This window comes from Strigops habroptila, chromosome 8, assembly GCF_004027225.2.
Source record: "Strigops habroptila isolate Jane chromosome 8, bStrHab1.2.pri, whole genome shotgun sequence".
NCBI classification, from domain to species: domain Eukaryota; kingdom Metazoa; phylum Chordata; class Aves; order Psittaciformes; family Psittacidae; genus Strigops; species Strigops habroptila.
In genome coordinates this window covers 38266544-38288075 of record NC_044284.2, presented here as the reverse complement: position 1 = coordinate 38288075, position 21532 = coordinate 38266544, and the positions used below count along the sequence as shown (strand labels likewise).

Here is a 21532-nt window from a genome sequence, read left to right as displayed (position 1 = left end):
CTGGCCTGGCTGAAGGCGTGACTTATTGTAGTTTTATCCATAACATTTTGCAAACTGTTCTTCTGTCTTTGTTTTACTCTTCCATGAGCAGCTGTTAGTGTCTTTCTTGTGCATACTTCAAGTCTTCATTTCCTTCTCCTCTAGCAGCATGTTGTTTATGTGCCCTGATTGGAGTAATCAAAGGAACTGAAGATACAGCCAGTTCATTCAGTTTGATTTTCTGCATAAAGGTAGGCTCTTTCTTTAAACCTTGGAGTAACATTGTACACACTTCCTCAAATATCCCTTATCCACAAAATGAAGAAGCCAGTTTTGCCCAGCTCAAGATGCTGTTTAAAATCAGGTTGTAGCTGTGTATACATCAGTGGAAAATGCAAACATCTGCACTGAATTGCTGTCACACTGGGCTCACAGCCACTGTCGAGTTTCATTCACCTGCTTCATCTACTTCAGTTCAGAGCTCTGTGGATGAGGAACACCTTTTATTTCCTGCAAACATAGAGTCTAGCTGCCATACATTAATCTAATGCAAACCATAAAAACAGTACAATTTACAGCTAAGTTGCTGACGTATATAAACCTGTTCCACTGGATTTCCAGATGTTGAAGCTGGTGTTTTAGCAGAGATTTTGTTATAGCTGTATAAAAGTGTCTCTATGACACTTCTAGTGCACTTATAAAAGTGCACTATGACAAAGACAGTTCTAAGTCTGAGACAGTTTCCCTGCCGCACCCTTCTTTCAGGGTACAACTGCTTGAAAAGCACATGGTGGAAGGAAGGAATGTGTTGGTAATATCTGGTCACAAAACATAATGCCCACATTTAGGACATGCTGTTATGCACATCTAGTTTCATAATAGAGAGAGGAAAGCAAGCCTATCATGTTTCATCAAACATCCATGCATACAGTTGTTTTAGTCACAAGTGGGCCAAGATGAAACCATGAGCACCTTCCAAGGTCCTTTGTAAGTGGTAGCATTCGTCCCTGGCAAATAGATTGGGAAGCAGTCCTGTGGACAATTTACAGGTGAAAGGAGGCAATTTCTCAGCTCTGGGATGCCTTCTGGGTTATATCAGCTAGCCATTGCTCTGTAGTTACTCCTTACGCACTTTCAGGACTCCCGTTCCACTTTGGATTTCCTCTAAGCTGCACATAGTGAAACAATGCAGGAGAATGAATGAATTCTGCAGGAAGGTCCCATGGGTCCCAAAATTTATGAAATTCGGGCTTGTGTGTGGGCTGCGATGCCGACCTAGACCAGGATTGAAATCTTGGCATTTAGCTACACGTCTAGGAGCTAGCAGCTAGGACTGACAGATTAAATTATTTGCTATTTCTCAGGCAACAGCTCACAGCCTCCAGTGTGCATTCTCCTGTACAAGAGAGTTTTGTGATGTTCTGTATCCATTTATTCTTGTTTATTTTCTGTCATTTAGTCTGTGCAAGACACAGACAGCACAGTAGGTCTATTTCTCATGGCTTTCTCCTACTCTGACCATGTATGCCAAAAAAATACCTGCTTCATAGGCACCTCCACTGGTCCCCATCTGCAACATAAACACCTACCTGGGCTTCTCACTGTAGAGCAGAGCACAATGGGGAAAAAGGGCACATAGAGGGATTGTTAGACACCTTGCTCTTCCCCACACCTCTGGCCCAAATGCTGGCTAAAGCAAGAAAGAAATAGGCTATGAGTGGGACAAAATCGCACTGGAGAGGAGGTACGTAAAACCATATGCAGGCAAGGCACATGGACAAGGTATCAGGCTTGGTGACTTGCATGAATGGGATAGGAAATTTCCTTCTTATTTTGCAGCTAGCCTTACTGTGTTTCACTGGTGGACAAGAATATCCCTTCCCCTCCAAACCACATCATATGACTTGAGCTGCTGCTGAAGAAGGATAGACATGGGCCAACCCACTGCAGACCTGCATGGGGTCCGTGTCAGGCAGTGGAAAGCTTTCCTGTGCTAATGCCCCATTTCATCAGCAGAGGATTTGATCTAACAAGGGATTCTTTATGTTCTGTGTCAGGAAGTAATGTGGAAAAACACAATTAAAACAAATACTTCTCTGAGATTCGTTGTGCAAGCCAACCTGGAGAGGACAACACTGTAATCTTTTTGGTGTTATTGTAACATATTGCCCATAAAGAATAACAAATATCAACTTCAAATTAACTGTGATACACCCACTGAAAGCTAAGTGGAGTGAATGAGGAGAGACCAGAGATAAAACAGGCTTCTCTACAGATATTGTTCTGGAAATTAAAGTGAGTGGATGGAAGATACACATCAGAAAAATGATTTATTATGTTCAGTGTACCAGAGCAGAACTTTCACCCTTTTAAACTCTCATTAAAATGCACCCATTTTTGTTTCAAAGGATTAACATGTTAGCTCTAAAGAGAGTAAAGAGAGAAGAAAAATGTGATTCATGGTGTACTTAGAATTAGACATTGTTAATTGAAAATAACCCTAGGCACTTACACAGTGCTTTTCAGCTCAAAATCTTGAAACTAGTTTGTTTTGGGATTTTTTGTTGGTTTTGGTTTTGATTTTTTTTGGTGGATGAAATTCATTCATGTAAAGGGGTTGCTGAAAGACCTGTGTGCAGCAAAAATCTCACCAAAAAATACTGTGGGAGCTCTTGTGCACTAAGGCAAACATCACCTTTGGGCAGAAAGCTTTTGAAAATGTGTGGACTTGGTGTCACACAGGAACAAAATACATGTCCATAAAAATGGCAGGAAATTATTTATGGTGGTTTGGCTGCAGCTGAATGGATATTTGTACAGCTAGCTAAAACAAGCCCCCTGGAAACTCTGGAAAAAAACACCCTGGTACAGTCTGACTTCTGCCTCTCTGAACATGGGAAAATATTAATAGTGAAATGAGGACTTTGTAGCCATGTGCAAACTCTTAATCAAAATTTACATAGAGAAGGAATTAATAGTGGTGGTTGTTGGCCACAGTTAACTTTCTGATGCTCTGAATCCTTCAGTTTACTGAGGTGGGGCAGAGCATCATAAAGTCCATTGTGGTCAACAGCCACAGCAGGGTTCCACAAAGGACTTTCATAAGAGCTTAAAGATAGGCAGTCTGTTAAGAGACTTAATGAATTAGGGTCAGCAGCACTCAACTCACCTGTGTTACAAACAGTGTTCCTGTTTGGCATGTGGGGAAACAGCCACACACAATGTAGTGGCTTGCCTAAGGTCACAGAACAATTTAGTTGAGTAAAATGAAAAAGCTTTGAGTCCTGTCCTTTTCCCAGTGTCACATGAAGAAGGAGCACCATTCGTGAGTTATGGTAATTTCTTAAAGCATCAAGCAAAAGCCACTAAAATTAATAAAAGCAGAAACAGCTAATTCAGAGAGTGTTATGTTTCCTTTGGTCTCTGGAGTATTACAATGACATTTTGTAGTGGCGCTGAGAGGATTTACTTTACTTGCTTGTACAGTACTGGCATTGATGTGTTGGAGTGAAGATTTAGCTTTGTAAGCCGTTTGTTTCTGAACTCATTGTGACCTACTTTAAGTTTGCTGCTAAGTGGCTGGGTTTTAGAGTGACTGGGACAGTGATGTAATGAAAGTCATACTTTGGCACATGGAGGCAAAATAAGTCATTTGTATCAGTGCTAGGCCAGAAAATTTTGCAATGCACCACTAGATGAAATAAATCACGCTGTAATAAAGATGAAGAGGGCACCACGCACTGAGAGGTAGGATCTGTTTGAAGTGGAGAGAGCAGGATGACATTTTTCATGTGGCTAATTGATGCAGTAATTCCAGCAGGAAGTCTTGTTACTCATGAGTGTATCCAGCACCTCCGAACCTCCTCTGGGAGGCAGAGGTGATAACATATTTGATAAGCCATTTTCTGCAAGCTTCCATTCTTTGCTCAGGCAAGGGATGGCTTCTTACAGCCCTCCTAGCCCCTAATGACCTTGTGTACCATCAGCTAGGGTCTGCCACTTACTGCTTCTGGAAACAGGAATAGCTTCCTTTCGCACTGTGTCTGGGATGCAGATGACAAGATACAGAAAGATACAGATACAAGAATCAGTGAAGACATATAAATCCAGACAGCTGTATTCTGTACCCAGCTTTGACTCTGGCTTCTCCAAGGAAGAACTAGCTATAAGCTGCATGTAAAAGGCCAGTGATATTAAAACACTTGGCTCTGAAGAGACCTGGTAATGAGAAATGCCGCACAGCAGAAGCTATTACTGTTGTTGTTTAACTGTGGGCAGTTCGCTGTCAGCCTCAAAGAGTGGTGGAGGAGAAGGGTGGAGTGGAGGAGTCTGGAGGAAAACCCATTAGGATGGGCAGAGAGGGCACTACCTGGAGTGGGCTTATGATAGGGATATGGACAAATCTTTCATACCAGAAATCCAGGAAAGTCAGTGAAAAAGCTCTTATTGTTGTCATCAAGGTCAGGATTTCGCAAAAGCCTGACCCTCATCTTTGTGTAGTCCAAAGCATAGGTCACAGCCTCACAAGGGGAGCACCAACAAAGCATAACACAGGAGTGATTTTTGCCTTTAAGCTCTTTGATCTATCACCATGACATTTATGATATTCTTCTCTAATATGTGCCGTCTCTTCCCAAGTCTCTGCAGTAAATTCCCTGCAGAGGTAGTTAGTGCTTCTCCTGGGGTAGCAAACGTGGCAACAAGGGGCAAAGAAATATTCACGTTTCACAGGAGCTCAGCACAACATTCTAGAAACATTACCTTTGCTTCTTGGACAAGATATAGGTAGACACAGAGCTGAGTTGGTCCTCAGATGGTTTTCCAAGAACATAATGGGAAAAATACTAACAGTGTTTCAATTAGCGCTTTGCAGCTCTTCAGACATGCCACAGTTCTCAGAGCTCTGAGTTCACTGCCTCCATGTGTTAATGAAGTGGGACCTGCTGCTGTGTGCAATGCCTCCACAAAGTACACGTACCGTGCCAACCCAGAGGGAAGAAACAGCAAAATCACTGAAACTGTTTGGTGTGCTGGCACCCTGTTATAAAAATCATAGATAGGGAGCCTAATCATTTGCCCTCACTGTCTCCTGAAATTAAGTAGATTTCCCACAGAAATGAAAGGAAATTTTATCTGAATAAACCTCCAGAATTTACTGGCTTTACTTTGTGTAAGTAACCAAGGAGAATTTAAACTGACCATGTTTATTTTTTTTTTCCTGTAGAAAAATCCCATGAAATGTAATAGAGGAGATCCTGAAAGGCTTTTATCTTAATTACTTCAGAAAATTACAGAGAATTAGATCCTTTCTAATGATTTTATGAATTATCCTTTGGGATTTGATAGCAGGAATATAATTCGCTATTGAGTTGTATAGACTAGTGGAAAAACAATGCCTATAGAAAAGTTTTCACTATCTATTAATGTCTATAGGGCTTCCCTATAAAAGGTTTCTAAAAGCCTTTTATTTACAAATACTTCCAGGGGGTTCTATTATGCTGTACACCTCTGTTTATAATGCACACTCATTAGAGTAAGAAAAGCAAAACTAGACAGCAGAGACCAGTGATCTGGTTTCTGGGAGAAAGGACAGCGTGAGATCAAGGAAACCATCCATACAACTCCATGAAAATGCATCACATAGCCAAGAAAGGCAGAAAAAAGCAAAGGTTTTGATTCTGCATGGAGTTACTTCTAGCAGACCCTTGTTCCCACCTAAATTCCACAGCTCTAGGGAGGTGCAAAGAGCTTTACTTTGGATTACAGCTTCATAGACTAGCACTGTAAATTGATAAAGGAATTTGATCATGCCCTGGAAGCTTGTCTGTAAGAAACCATGACTGCAATAACAGCAATAACAGGTCAATTCCTTGTTTACTTCCTTTAGCTAAGCAGCCTGGTCTTTCAACTGCAATTGCCTATCCCTCCTGAGGCGACTGTGCTGTACACAGACTGTTTCTTTCTCCCCACGTACCTGTCACACTAACAGAATAGGGCTCCCCAAACCCTGCTCTGCACCCTCACTCCCACCTCACAGACAGCAATACTATCACATAACTATAAGGAGAACTGGGTCTTAGTTGTGCAGTCATTTGCTGCAGATCCAGTCTCACAGTTAACATGCTTAAGCTTCTGAGGAATTCTTGCATACAGAGCACGTTGGGGTGCTGTCACGCACTTCATATATTTCGGGGCGATATTAAGCGCCTCTTCCAAACTCCCTGGTTAACAGGCCTTAAGTAATGGCTATGCAATATCTGCTTTGGGACTTTTCCATTTCTGATGGACATTTCTGTTCCTTTTTCTGCTTATGCTAACTGGTTTTGCTCTGTTGTTATAGAACCTTGAAGGAAAAGCCCTTGCTGACTGTAGTTGTATGCTTCAACAAAGATTTGGTATTCCATGACCTGATGTGGGACATGCTGAACAGTGCCTGACACTAGTGCTCTCTGCCAGAGTTCCACTGAGTTTAAGCAATACAGCTAAGGCTGTCAGATGCACGTGTTTGCAGAGCTGAGAACAAGAGAAGTCATAGCAAGTGTCTAGGCATCTATCCTCATTCACCTCCTGCAAATTCACAGCAGGGAGGATGGAGGAAAGATGACAGCAAAAGCGTCAGGATTAGCTTGTGTCTGCAAAAGAGCTGAGGAGGGAAGAGGAAACACAGTGACTTTATGTGACTTTCTTCTCAGGTGACAACATGCCAAGCTTTCAGAAGAGGAGTCACAGAGGGATTCTAGCACCAAAGGATATTGTGGCTTTTTTTGAGAAAAATTAAATTAGGAAAATATCACAAAGGTCCTTCTGTGGTAGGTATTCCAGCATTTCATACCCATGCATTGAAAGTTCACATGGCAAAAGGTGTTTGATAATCTCAGACTAAAAGATGTTTTTAATTTCCCAGGGACCCATTTCTATTTCAGGCATTTGTATGCCAGCTGCTAGCACAAAACACTTCACAGTCATTCCAGCAAGCAGAAACCAGCATACCCAATATAGAAGCAGAACATAAATTATTTTAGTTATTGGGTTTATAAGTTGAACTTCAGCTAGAAAAACACAATCATGCAGTTCTGGACAAATCCTGGCTCACTAATATCTTTCTTTTGTGAAAAGCACAATTCCCTTAATTTTCCACAACTTTCCTCTTATCTCCCCACCCCCTTTCTTTTTTTTTCATTATTTTTCATTTGCAATTGTCTGTCTTGGCAGACAGACAAGTCCTGTGCTCAGGACACAAACTCCTACTCCTTATTATAGACCACTAAAATGTTTTCTCTGACACATTTGCAGTCTGTCACAAGCATTACAGGAGATTTTTTTATTGTTGCCACCTTTTGTTTATCCATCATCTCAGGTCTTCGCTTCCTCAGATATGAACCTACCTACCAGCCAGAGCTGTGCCAAATGCTGCTTCCCAGCAGCACAAAAACCAAGCTCTTAAAAAATCTGTCTGCAGTGGCCAGATGCAGAAAGGTTTCTTAGTGAAGTAGGGCAGTTAAATGCAGTACAGAGCTCAGGCTTCCTGGATTTCATTTTATGTTAATGTATTTTTATAAAGAGTCACTCAAAAAGCTTTTAGATCTTCATGCTAATGAAACGGAAATTGATACAGAAGTCAGTGGTTTGACAATCAGTTACAGATTAGGATATTCTAACGGGAAGCATAATGTGGGGAAAGGCAGAGGAAAGGGACTACTGACTTTCAACACATGACCGAGGGACTGTGTTTTCTCTTTGTGTGGATCATGCCAGAGGGAATTGCAGCATTTCCTGCAAAACTCCTTTTTTCCACAGCTTTATGACAACTTGTAAGAGGCGTGTTCTCCATAGGAAAGAATCTGATGTCTGGAGCCTTTCTTATTTTCAAACTTGGAAAAATACCCATTTTTCACAACTACAACAACTACCCAATGGTCTGGAGAACTGACTCACTTGTGAACTCAATGTGGTATTTTTAATAACAAATGATGTTGGGATTGGTACATTATAAGGCTTCAAAGAAGTAGCATGTATGTCTAAATCACAAGGACAGTTGCTATTTTATAGTTTTCACGAAAACTGCTGGGTTGAAATCTGCTCAAGAGCTGCAGAATACAATGCGGGGGTTAAACTGCTGCTGGTAGCCACCTTGAGAGCAGAGGGTTGGCACAGGAGAAATGGTGTAATTGATTCTTCTTACCCTAGATCTATACATCACTGCAAGCACAGCCCCGCTGGTAACTTTTCTAAGCTCCTGGGTAGAAAGAGAGTTGCTGAGTGAGGTGTCTGAGCATACAGTGAAATAAACAGAAGTGCTAATGACCAGTTCTTCATTATGTTTGTATCTGGTTTCCAGCACAATTGGGCCCTGATTCTCATTTGCTGCTTTTGATATTACTGTAATACAAGTAATTAGCTACAAATGAACAACAGCAATGAGTGTAGTCAATACATAATGCATGTAAATATGTAAGGGAGCATGTCTTGCTGTTTGTATTCTCCATTCTGCCCCACCAGGATTTATTTATTATATATGGAGCAAAATCCAAACACCAAAGCTTTATCCTCTCCCTGTGGGAGGAATTTGCACATAGATCAGGTATTTCATGTTCTGGCCATATCCCTGTACCAGCACATTATCTCCAGTGCAGCACTGCAACGCTCAGCACTGCTCAGATCTGAATCCAAATTTTACTACTTGAGATAATCCCAATTTAAAAATAAAACTAATGACAGAAAATTGACATAAGCCCAGGAAATGAGCAGCAGAAAGATTTCCAAACATTGCTTACAGAGATCCCAGGCCAACGCGTTTACAGATTATGAAGTTTATCAGATCAACTTCGAAGATGTCTATGTACAATCTAATTACACTTAACAATGAGATAAACAGATGACCAGTATATTTTCACACACACACACAAAGGCAAAAAAGCACAGATGCAAGAGCAGTAAATGATCTGGCTGGGGTCTTTCATTAGTTAGTGTCTGAAGCTGTCTGAGAATCAGGAGTCTGCTTCTTAGAAGCTTACTTCAAAAGCCCTGGTGGATATACAAGCTAGATATATTTCTAGCTTGGGATATGCACTAAGCATCTGCTATTCTTTTAGAAAATGTTATAAGCATCCTGAGTGTGGGTACTTTGAGGCTGGCTACAACAGATGAAATGCCATTGTTCAAAAGATTTTAATGAGCACAGCTCCACTGCCATGTGGATGGCTCAGCTCGATGCTGTGTTCTGCTGACAGGATGTAGGAGGTCACAACTCTTCACAGGGGGAGGCATTTTTTTTTAATCTAGAGGAAAAGTTTCAGTCTGTCAAGGAGGCAACACACCCCTTTTTAAAACTGTCTGAAGATTGTGGTGTGTGCTGGGTGCTATTGATCTGTCATAATCCTTTGCAAATGGAAATTGTGGGGTAGGGCAGGCAGAGCTTCTCATGGTCTCTGGGAAACATCTGGGACACACTAGGTGTTTGGAGAGGGACAGAGTTGAGCATAATCCATGCTGGTTTTGCTGGCAAATTTTGTAGCTGGTACCACTCATGTCCTCATGTGGAGACAGCTCCAGGTGGTGAAATTGATGGGGTCCATGGATTAGAATGGGACTGGCTTTTCTCTATAAATGGGGGAAGGCAAGGTGGAGCCCTAGGTACAGAGCAGGAGCTCAAGTCCTTGCCAGCTCCAGATCTCCAGAGCCTGGGAGTGGTCTGGTGGGGCTGTGTGACTTTATGTTCACTATAGTTCCTTAAAGTCTTGCCACTTTGAAGCACACAACTTGAACAGCAGAGCCCAGGGAGAGATCATGAGTCCAAACTTCACCTGAAAGACCCTCTTTGCTCTGGGTCTGCACTAGATGTGGCCTTTGATCCCAGCCTTGTGGAGCCTAAAGACTGCTACCTGTAGCTGCTGTTTTGAAAGCATTTTTGGGGTGCAGGAAATAGAGGTAAAGTTTCTGGCACCAGAATGAGGAGAAGTCCTGATGAAGAGAAACACAAGGAGTGCTTTGGTAACATCATGGCATGCTGTGACATTCCAGTCATTTCCAGGAGTCCCAAAAACTTCACTCCAGAACCAGACTAGGGACTTCTAGTGGAGGGAAAGATCTGAAGAGCAGTGAAGCAGCTGAAGTACATAAGGATATCACTGGGGCAGCTTAATGAAAGTGAAGTCCTGGTAAATGTGAAACTAGGTTTGGTGCCACTCTGGGTTCCTTCCTCCTGGGGAGATCTGGGAATTAAGGCCACACAGAGAAAGTGTGCAGGGAGAAGAAAAGGGAAGGGAGGAAAATCTTGGCAAGGGTTCAGCTATCAGTGGGAAGAGTAGAGCTGGATGCAGAGCCAGTGAAGGAGAGGGAGGAGGATGGCACAGCAGGATCCTTGGTCTGCTGCTGAGACTCCCTCTCTTTTTGTGGCTCGCTTCTCTGCTCTGCGTTACTCGTCTGCACAGCCAGCCTGTTCTATAGGCCAGGACCAGGTTTCTGCAACACAAGGCATGAAGGACCCTTGAACAGTTTTGAAGGTACTGCAGTAATATAAAGAAGAAATTGCAGCCACCAGATTGGAAAAATTGAGTACTTCCAGCCTATAATTTTGTGCCTGGTGAAGCCCCTTGCCACACAAAGCTTAGAGCTACAGCTGCTTCAGTGCTAAGTACAGAAAAGGAAGATGTTTCTTGAGTCTACTTTTAGCCTCAGAAAATCTGGGTACAATTTCTATGAAATGAGGGATGAAACTAGCTCATTCTGCATCATACTCTAATTACCAGCTGCAGTGAAATATCCTAAGATGATGTATCTGAGGCTCCATCTTATTTCTGGATCTTGTTCCAATTTTTAATTAATTCCCCCTACCAGTTTGCAGCACCTAAATGACATGCACTGAGCATCAGGCCCTGGATTGCCTGGTCTTCCTCCCTTGGTATCCTGGGACAACTTTTCTTCATAAATACTGCAGAACTGTTTTGCCAGTCTTAGGATGGTGGTGTTAATACTCGCTTGCTATCCAGCATTTTTTTGAGACAGCCTATTCAAGTGTGAAAAGCATTCTGAGGTCTTAGGTCATGCTACAGAAGTGAGAACAGTTATTTCTTCTCTTTCGCTTCATTTCTCTGTGGCCTGTTCTATTTCTAAATACTGGAAGTGGCGCTGGGCAGAAAGGATATCTGTTCCGCAGGAGAAACATAAGTTGATTTTGCAGGAGAAAAAGAGGAAGATGCTTTGAAGGAAAGAAAAAACACATAGGAGAAAGGAAGAGGGCATGTGAGAGGGAGGGCGCATATTCTAGTGCAGGTGAGAAACAGTTTAGGAGTCAAGGTGCTCAAACTCTATCCCAAATAAGATGAATGCTCCCATTGGTAAGTCCTGGGCCTAGTATGGCAGAGGCCATAGACTCCTCCTACGCCCTAAATAATGCTCACAGGAGGAGTTTTGAGTATGCTGCAATGTTTCCACAGAGACTTCCATTTCAGAAAGAAAAAAGATTTGGTAGCAAAACTCCTGGCCAACCGTACTTTCAATCTCATTCTCATTTATTTGCTCAAGTAATCCCCAGTGCTTGATTGATATAAGACTTGAATTAACTCTGTATTTATTCAGAGGTCTTAAATTGCACTGATGTGATGAGGTAAAATTGCAAGCTGATGCAATTTCAAGGGCAAGCGGATGCAATTTCAAGCATATGACAGGGCAGCAAATCCCACTTGCTACTGAGGGACCCAAACCCATTCAAAGGTTTCCAGAGAAGGTGGTAAAAAGGCTCCTTCTCTTGCAAGTACAACTGCTTTTCATGAAGGAGAATTTCTCTTAGCACTGGTGTGAGGCAGAGGTACAGTACCTGTCAGAGACTCTTGAAGAAAATTGAAACTGTTTGCTTGATGTTGCTCTTGGTGAATAGTGTTGGTTAGTTCAGACACTAAATGAAGCACATTCATTGGTTCTGAGCAATTTCTCCATAACACATGGTGTTGGGAATAAAACAAACTCCAGATGAGCAAGAAGCTTGGAGCAGTTAACACACTGATCTAAAAGAAACTTTCTGCAAATGCGAAGGTGACTATAACTTCAGGCAGAAGTGCCATTAAAAAAGGCAATCAAATTGAAATCTCCATTGCTTCTGGCATTAGCTGTTTCTGAAGCTTTGTATGTTTCCAATAGGTGTTCAGTGAATTCAGGCAATCAAAGCTAGCTATGAAGCTGTTACTGGATGGGATTTAAACATTTTAAATGAAGAGGTGGAAAAATGATAATGTAAGTCTGTGATTGATGTAGGTGGAGAGTCAGTGTGACCATTTGGAGACCCACCTCAAGACAGAATCTGAGACTAAATGCTCATGAAGAAACTACTGGATGTCCCAGTATTGAAATATGATGCAGCAAATAAAATATAGTTAGGAAAGAAAGCTACCCAGTCCATGATGTCCGTGGAGAACATCAGCTTGAAAAAGATCAGGCGAGAGGGTTGGGGATGTAAAGTGTAGCTGGTATGAAAAGGTCCAGCTACTTTGCCAAGTGGTGCCAGCGGTGCATACGTCATAGCTGCTAGCAGTTTGCATTACATGGAAGTGAAACAAAGATACCCACACAACTAGAAATAGTTATGGCAGGCACACAGAGGACTTACCGATGTTCAGAGATGGACAGGGCAAAACAGAAGGTCTTGAGGAGGTTTGGGGTTCAGGAGCTACTGTGGCTTCTGTGGGAGCGGTGTTAGCACAAGAGGGAGCTGTCCGCCTGTATGAGTGTCACCCCAGACTAAAACACGCTGCAAAGAAAACAGTGCTCTCAAGCCCAGAGAGAGGCAGGAGGCAAGAGGAACCGAGCGCTCAGACAGGCAGCGACTGCAGCAAGCTAGCATGGGAGAGCATGGACTGAGACAGCAGAACTAATTCTGCAGGCCAGGCCACCAACACTGCACGCTGCTAATTGCTCTTCTGCAAGTCAGATCCCGCATTATGTTAATGCTATCAGTTAATTGTTTTTATTTGTAGGCTTTATTTGTAGGCTGGGGAGGGAGATGAAGGAAAGGTGGTTGGTCAAAGTCAAACATGGTACCAGACAGAGGTTTATGTGGCAATGCAGCTGATCACCAAGGCTTAGATGGTGAATGAAGTCTACGCATGTCAGTCAGCTGTGAGCAGGGTCTGAACACAATAGGGCCTGTGTACCCAGCAGAGGGCATATGCATGCACACACCAGCACTCCTACCTTTACCTTTGGGACATCATTTCTTAGATAATGAGCATATCAGTGCTCTCAAAAGCTATGTAAGTACTTAGAGGACAAAGCCAGAGGCATCAGCTGTTCTCTTTTGAACAGGCTGTGGCTTCTGTTACAGGGTCCAAATTCAGATAAGGTCCCACTGCAGAAGGTGTTGAACTCCCATTTATCAAGATTAGTGGTCCAGAGGAAGCAAGCCACATCCCCGAGCTCAGGTCTAAACACTAGCATCTGTGTTTACTATATATTGGGGAAGCCAGCCTGTAAGCTCTTCACGCTGAGCTTAGTTGTTTCACCTTCCTATTTTTTCTCCAAATGCCTCATGCCTAATTTTGGTAGACACATTTTACTATAGTCTGGGACTGAGCTGAAAGCTTTGTTTCCTCCCAAGAATCTTGTGAGGATAATTCATAACCAAGCAGTTTGTAACAGTGCCATAGCATCTGAAATGCACTGTAGAAGGCTAACACAATGTACCTGTACACTGCCTCGGCAGGAAGACAGACAGATCTTCCAGTGGATGCACTTAGATATATAACGGATTGTGCTGTATATGTTCAATGATGGGACAAGGCACAGAAAATCAGGCTAAGGGGAGAAAACCACTCCAGATTGAAAAGCTGGAAGGCATTAAAAATACATACAGAAGAAAAGCATGTGGTCTTGACGATGAGGGAATGGATGGAGATCAGAGGTCTGGGCTCCTTGCCACAGGCTGCTTAGCCTCAGGCAAGTCTTTTGAGATTCCATCTCCCCTCCTACCCTTTGTCTATGTAGGTCTCAGGAGCTCCTAGGCAGGGTTGCTCTCAAGGGCAGCAGTGAGGTTACTTTATCTCGGTCATTGCTTCTAAGACATATGATAAAATCACTTTGTGTATGTACGTGTGTGTGTATATAGATATGTGTAAATCTCAGGTTGCCTTATGGAGCAAATAAGGAATAAACACAGAATGCCTGGGGAACATGTGGGAGGAGCAGAGTTCCCAGCCGGTTATTAATCCACTTTCAGGACACAGCTTTTGCTGAAGTTTAAAAATAAATTTAAAAAAAAAAAAGGTGAATTTTATGCCGAGCCAGAGGTCTGGCTCCAGCCTCAGCGCCCGCCCGCCCGCCGTGACGCCGGCAGAGCAGCGACCCCCCCCGCGCCCCCGGCCCCGGCTGCAGGCGGCCCCGCTCCGCGCCGCTCCGGCCCGGCCCCCAGCGCGGCGGCGGGCGGGGGCGCAGCCAGCGCGGCCGCTTGTTGATCGCGGCGCCCAGCGCCGCTCCGCGCCTGCCGGGCCGCCCTTCGCGCTGCGCAGGCAGCTCCCTCGCCCGGGGTGGCCGCTGGGCTGCGGCGCCCCTGCATTCTGCCATTGCTACCTTGCAAACCACAGACCCCTCCTTGCGTTTGTTTTTTTTTCCCTCTCTCCCTTTCTTTCTTTTTTTTTTTTTTTTTTTTTTTTTTTTTGCATGAAGATGGCGGCGCCGCTCGCTAGCAAGGCGGGGGCTGCCGGCACCACCAGCAAGCCTCCTTTCCCGGAGCTGGATTTCCGATCGGGAGCCAGGGTGGAGGAATTGAATAAACTCATCCAGGAATTCACCAAACACGACCAGAGGGAGTACGACGATCAGCGAGCCCTGGAGATCCACACGGCGAAGGACTTCATCTTCTCCATGCTGGGTAGGGCAGGGACCGGGCGGGGCGGGGGCAGCGGCGGTGCCGGCCGGGGACCACGGGCGGGGACCCTCGGCGGCGCGGCACCCGCGGACCCGTTCCCTGCGCCACAGGCGCGCCGGGCTGGGGGTCCGTGGTCGCAGGGCGGGTCTCAGCCCCAGGAAACTGTTTTTTCCAGTCCTACCCACCTAGTCTTTAGCAGCGCTGTATTTATAAGCGCAGAGGAGAGGCTGGGTCGCAGAGCTGGCCGGTGTCCGAGAAGCACGCTAAGCCAGCGGGGCTGGAGGCAAGGCGAGCCCGACCGTTTCCTGCTTTCCCCCCCAGCTATCAAGTATTTTTTTCTGGACCGCTTTTTTTGTTATCAGACCGACTGATGCTTGTATAGGAGCATCCTCTGAACTGCGTTTCTTGCTTAGGTTGCAAAACTTGCTGCGAGTAAGTCAAATTGTGGCGGGGGAGTCCTCATCGGTGTGAAACTTTGAATTGCGGGCAGGGATACTTAAACCAGGGTGAAACACGTGTTGGCTCTTGCAGAAATCACCTGGGCTCTGGCATGACTAAGGCTTCTCAACATTAACGGTCGAATGACTAACAACTCTGATTCTCTAGGTAGTCAGTTCCTGATAAATATTTACCTTGTTTTGACTAAGGAATCACTCTCAGGAATGAGAGCCTTCAGGGTATGAAGAGATGCTCTTTAACATAGAGGTTGGACCTTGAAATCAACCATCCAAGTTTGAATCAATGTCTCAAACATTTTTGCATGTAAAATGAGAACATGGGTAAACAGCAGGTGTGGCCAGTGAACGGTTCTTTGTAGCTGAGAGGTGCTTGAAGTGTATTTGGCACAAACCAAGTGTGTGGTCTACATGTACGCTGTGAATAACCTACATCACTGTTCTCATTCAGGAGCACAGAGCTATCCTATTGCAATAATAATTATTTTCTGTATCGGGGGATAATGATTATAATAGACCACTTCCTCTGTAGCTGTGAACATATCTGCACTCATTAAATGAGAATCTACCTGTCCAGCTGGTTATCTTGTAAGGTATCTGGATAAGTATAATTGCCTGCTGTGGGATCTGCACGCATTTGTATCACTTTTTCACCAAGGGCTGGACAGGATATAGCAGACTAAATTTAGCTTGAGAACAAGGACAACAAGTTGAAAAGTCAGTAGCATGTATATTTATAGTTGCTGTTATAAATATTTTTCCCTTCCTGTTTAAAAAAAATGATGTGGTGAAGCCATGGTTGCATTAAAGCCTGTAGGATTTTTATTATTGAAAACCTGATCCTGTGGAAGTCATCTGCTATTATGATCTGATACATTTTTAAATTGGGGCTGAGAAAGCAGGGCTGGATGGGATGAAGCAAAGAAGAGTGGAGAGAAAACAGTCAGAACAGCAGTTCTGGGTGTGCAGCAGGTAGAGAAAGCTTTGTATGATCCTCTTTAAGCATTACTAGTCTTTGCAGGGGACAGGGACCACAGCATTTCTTGCTGCCTCATGTGGGAGAAGGCAATACAAGAACGAGGGAAGAATAGCTAGAGTGTACCTTGTATTTCTGCAAACACACCCTAATGTTTTGCTTTTCATGAAAACAAGGAGCCTTAGGCTGTTTAGAGATAACGTAAATTAACGTGGCTGTCTTTGTCAATATAATGGCTGGGAGATGAGCGTTCTTCAGTTTTAAACCTATAGACTAAAACCTGGGTTTAAACAAAAGCTGTATTTCTGTTTTAAGTTATGCCTGTCAATTTTCAATGAGACTTGTTTCTGAATAAAAGAAGAGACATGAGGACCAAGCCAGGGACAGAAATGGAGATGGGGTGTCTGATTTTTCTGCATTAAACACGGAAGTTCTGTTAGTGGATCAGACCCTTCTTAGCCGGAGAGGCTCTTAAATCTAAAAGGATTTGTCTTATTAATAAATAGCTCTTTCCCCTGTGCCTGATCCCTCCCATACGTACTGCTCTTATCTCATCGGGTGATGATAGGAAAATTAAACGTAGCTTTCCTGATTTAATTACATTGGTGTGTAATTGCTGGATTAATAGTAGGCAAGGAGAGTGTGCAGATTCTCAGATGTTTGTACTCTGCATGGCTTGCCCTCTAGGTCAGATCTTTGCTTTCTATTTATATTAACTCTTTTTCACATGAGTTGTCTTGCTCTGGCTATTAGCGACCGAACTCTGGGAGATCTCAAGAGTTGGGCTATGTTAAAATTAAGGAGAGGTACTGCTTGTCATGCCTTTGTCTAAAATCTTGTCTAGAAGTGCCTCAAGCATTAAAATAAGACTGCAAATGACCTATGTACCTGATGGGTGAAGTGAGTATTTTCTGGATGTGGGCAGTTTCTGAGCATCCCATTCATAGTCACCAAGACCACATGGTCTTGCTAACACCCATACTGAAACAACAGGTGTCTTTTGATGCCTTTGCTGGGTAAATTCCTGTACTCAAACTGAGCTGTGCCTGACAATTACCCGTCTCTGACATAGGTATAACTGAGCCTCAAAGGAAGGGAAGGCTGTATTAATCATGAATGGTGGAGAAAAGATAGTCTTGTGTTCTGGGCAGTGGGCTGGCTGGGAGTAACTGAGAGACCAAGTCTCTGTCTGCCAGCCATGAAAGGAGCTAGCTACTTATTCTCCCTGTGACTCAGTTTTGGGGTTTTTTTGTGCTTAAAGAGTGATAAAGGAGTATTTTTGTCAAGTGATATTAACGTCAGTGATATTTGATTTTTAAACCATTTGCTGCTATTGTGATGAGAGGTGCATAGCACTCATATTAAAAACCTTTTAGGGGTACCTGACCTAGAGAGTATTGATCCTGCAGTACAAGTACTTGCAGAAAACTTCTTTAATAAACACTACCTGTCTCTTTCTGTTCAGCACCTAAGTGAAAAAGGGTTGGTAATGCACAGATGTGCTAGGCTTAAAAAGCCATATATTATGCTCTTGGGAACGAGAGTGTTGCATATTAAATAACCCCTTGAAATTTCTAGTGCTATTGCTGCTGCTGTTGCATGTTGTTAGGGATACTGACTCTTGCATTTTACTTCTTAACAAAAGAAAGAGTAAGGAGATATGAATAAATGCAGACTATACAAAGCTATTTCCTTCACTCTAGGCACACATTGGCATTCAGTCATCTAGAGCAGTTTTCAGGCTCTTCAGGTTGGTATTTTGTTTCCCTTTCTTATCAAGAGACATTTTCTTCCCTGCAGTCAGAAGAGGAATGGTCGGGATATTTCATGCCATTCTCTTTCTTCTCATTGCCCTATCTCCCCAGTTCAGGGGAAGGACAGGGGCTAAAGTGGCCTCTTTTTTTTATTATTCTTAAGGCCTCTAGTTGTATCTTTTTGTCACTGCAGTGGTTGCATCTCACTTTTATGGGAGCTGCCCACCAGGACAGGCCACACTTTGAGGATCTGCAGCCAGCTGCAACTTAGAGCTGTTGACAAGACCTCTAGAGAGCTTCTATCAGCACTTGATATAGGAGAGGTGGTGAGCCTATTCTGAGAGCATTTCCCTTCTTTCTGGTGCCTGTCCAGTGCTGAGCTGGGTGTGCTAGCAAGTCTTTGTGATAGAGGCAAGTCTCACAGTGGAGGCAGAGCTGGCATCAGCAAAACATTTCTGCTGCCAATACCATCTTCCCAAATGGAGTGAGTTACCCTGCTGGGCTCTTGCCTCTGTAGCAAGGCTTCCAGCTGTTTCTTGGATTGCTGGGCCCCTAAAATATGTGCAATAGAGGTGCAGATTGCTTTGCTGAGAACACAGGTGTTCTGACAACAGCTTGCTTTTATTAGCATCTTCTACAAGAGGAGCATTTTATGGTCCTCCCCTGTCCCCAAGGTCTGTGTAGCAGAACAGCATTGGTAGTGGGACTCTGTTGTGTGGGCTTGTGTGGCATTTTTTCTCTCTTTTCCTACCTGACATAACTTGCTGATGAAACCTTCTATTGTAGATTAGATTTCAGGCATTGTTGGAAGTGTTACTTACCTGTTTGTGAAACATCATGGAAATTCTCTGGTTTCTGTTGTGGTGTTGAGCTGATGAAATAGCAACAGGATTGGAGTGATCTCTCTAGGGTTAAGTCTTTCGTGTATGTGCGCCTTTTCTCTAGGGAGGCCAATCGTGATAGGAGCTCACTGTACTGAGGCCTATGTTAATAAAGGCTCCCTGCTGGCATTCCCTGTGCTGCTGAATGCATAATGCACAGCTGTTAAAAACACCCTTACTGTATTGCAGATTTCATTTCTGGCTTCTGTTGGGTCTCCTCTCCCTGCATGCCACATGTTTCTGTATTTGCATTTGAGGTCGAGGGGGTTTTGTATTGTGTTTTGTTTTATTAAGTTACAGGTTGCTAGGCTGGTAAAGTAATCCTAGCAAAGCAAAGCATTGGTAGCTTATACTTGGTTATAGCTACCAGAAGTCAACCAATTTAATCTAATTGGGTATTCTTGCTGTGCAACTAGTTAAAAAGGATCGATAGCCTCCTCTGTCCCTTTGTTCAAAGGAATTGCTGCTCCAAATATGTGTGCAGCGAAAATAGCTCGAAAATCTTTCTCTCAATTTGTTATAAGATGCTGGTACTTTTGCTCAACTACTGTTTTGAAACATTAGGTTATGATGCAAAGTATTTAGTGTAATAGCTAGGAACATGTCCTAAGGGCATGAATTCTCATGACAGGCTTGTCAGACTGCCCACCGCCTGTTTCTTCAGTCTGTGGAAATATTTGTAAAAGATTTGGGTGAATACTTGCCAAGCCCCATTATGCAATTATGTTTTAAGGGCAATTTTATAATTACAGTGGAGGATTGTAACTAGGATACATGAGGTTTTGGGGTTTTGACTTTTCCTTTTCTGTTCCACATGACTTTGCATGAATGCTAAAATATTCAGAGCAATTCTAGTCAGAAACCAGTTGTTCAACTTTCTTTTAGGCAGCTGGCTATTTTTATAGGTGAAGCTAAATTAAAGACAAATACAACATTGCTCAGGAAGGCTGGAGGGCATGTTTTATTATAGCTTTGGTAATCTGTAGGACGGATGTATACTTGGAGACCCAAAGCAGGCCATAGACGGAGTCCAGTCTAGAGGAGACTCAGAGTGTAATAGTCCTGCCAGGACTTCTCAAAGGGAATCTCCAAGCTGTGCAAGTTTTTAGGTACTTGGGATTGCCCTTCTGAATTTTTATTTCATAGAATCATAGAACAGTTAGGGTTGGAAAGGACCTCAAGATCATCTAGTTCCAATCCCCCTGCCATGGGCAGGAGCACCACACACTAAACCGTGTCACCCAAGACTCCATCCAACCTGGCCTTGAACACTGCCAGGAATGGAGCATTCACAACTTCCTTGGGCAACGAGGTTCCTACTGGCTTTAACTATCTCTTGTACAGCTAAAACTTTTTCATCTTTTCTTGAGCCTTGACATGTACACTCTTGCCTCTGTACATGTCCCAGTCCTTTTGCTGCGAAGGTGGTTTTCCCAAGCACATCTCTGAAACTCTTCCCTGTGTTCTCTTCTCTGACCCGATCAGACCCTAGCTGTTTGTACTCTGCAGGATAGGTTGGGTAAGAAAGTGCCAGGAAGAAATGTGGTTAAGTCCAAGAGATTAGCTCATCTCCAGTCAAGGGGGCTTCAGTTACAAGGGCTGCTTCAGCATGACACTGAACAGTGATTAAGATGACACTGCACCTGCAGGCATGTCTGTGTGAGACCCTGTGGTGGCAGCAGCAGGTAGAGGCTCTGTTATAGAACTCTTAACTCTCTCTAAGAAAAATGACCTGCCCTTGAGTCCACTTCCTATGGCTGGGTGATGCAAGTGTATGAAACTAACTTGAGCAAGAGCTATTGCTCATTTTCTGTGAAAAGAGAGGATTAAGAATTTAATGCATTGTGTAGGGTGCCATACCTCCTGAGCCAGGTTTTCCCTAAGGATCTTACAGCTGGGATGGGTTCAGTTCCGTATCCTAAAAGAAAGCCATTAATTCTGCCCATTGGTAGCTTTGCCTGCTATTGTCTGGAGAAGGAGATAAAATTCTCTAAGACTAACAGTCCATTCATCTGCACAACATACTATATTACTATATTATTTAGACTTTCTTTAATTTTCCTATCTTTGGGGCATGAAACAAGTATAGTAGAATAGATGGGGAAGCAAAGGAAGGTATCTGCACTGCTTTTGTCCTTGGAAAAGCGGAGGACCTAGCATGGGAGCTAAGGCAGAAGGCACCTTTGGATGTTGTATTCACGGAACACCCTTCATTGAGAAGAAAGGAGTGTGCATACATGGGAGCAAGGGTGAGAGAGCAAAGGTGAAAAGTGACTTTTAGGTGAATGTCTCAAGTTATTTGCCCAAGTCATGTTCTGATCACTGGTAGTGTAACGTGAGGTCAGGAGATTTTAACTTTTTTGGAACTTGCAGCCATATTTCATAGGTTCCCCATCTAACTATGGATTTTATATCCAGTGAAGGTTTATGACTTCTTTTATTGCATATCTATCTTACTGTCTGACTAGCAAAAATATGAGAGTTGGCTTCTTTTTTTGCTAATGCAACTGGAAGGCAGCTTATGAGACATTCAAAATAAATCTTTCAGCAGCAGCTGATGTTCCAATTGACAGATGCTGCTATGGATTTTGCTTTTCTCTTTAGTAAAGAGAGCTCCACTGTTTGCTTTCATT

At 43.4% G+C, this 21532-nt stretch overlaps 1 protein-coding gene across 1 annotated transcript in view; it reads left to right on the top strand.

Annotated features, from left to right (window-relative positions):
* Nucleotides 1-14324: 14324 nt before the first annotated feature.
* The window catches only part of MB21D2 (Mab-21 domain containing 2), a 61426-nt gene continuing 54218 nt past the window's right edge, over nt 14325-21532 (top strand). Inside the window, exon 1 of the mRNA XM_030495598.1 lies at nt 14325-14836. Within this exon, the coding sequence (XP_030351458.1) occupies nt 14626-14836 (211 nt within the window). The 5' untranslated portion in view covers nt 14325-14625. The remainder of the gene's footprint in view (nt 14837-21532) is intronic.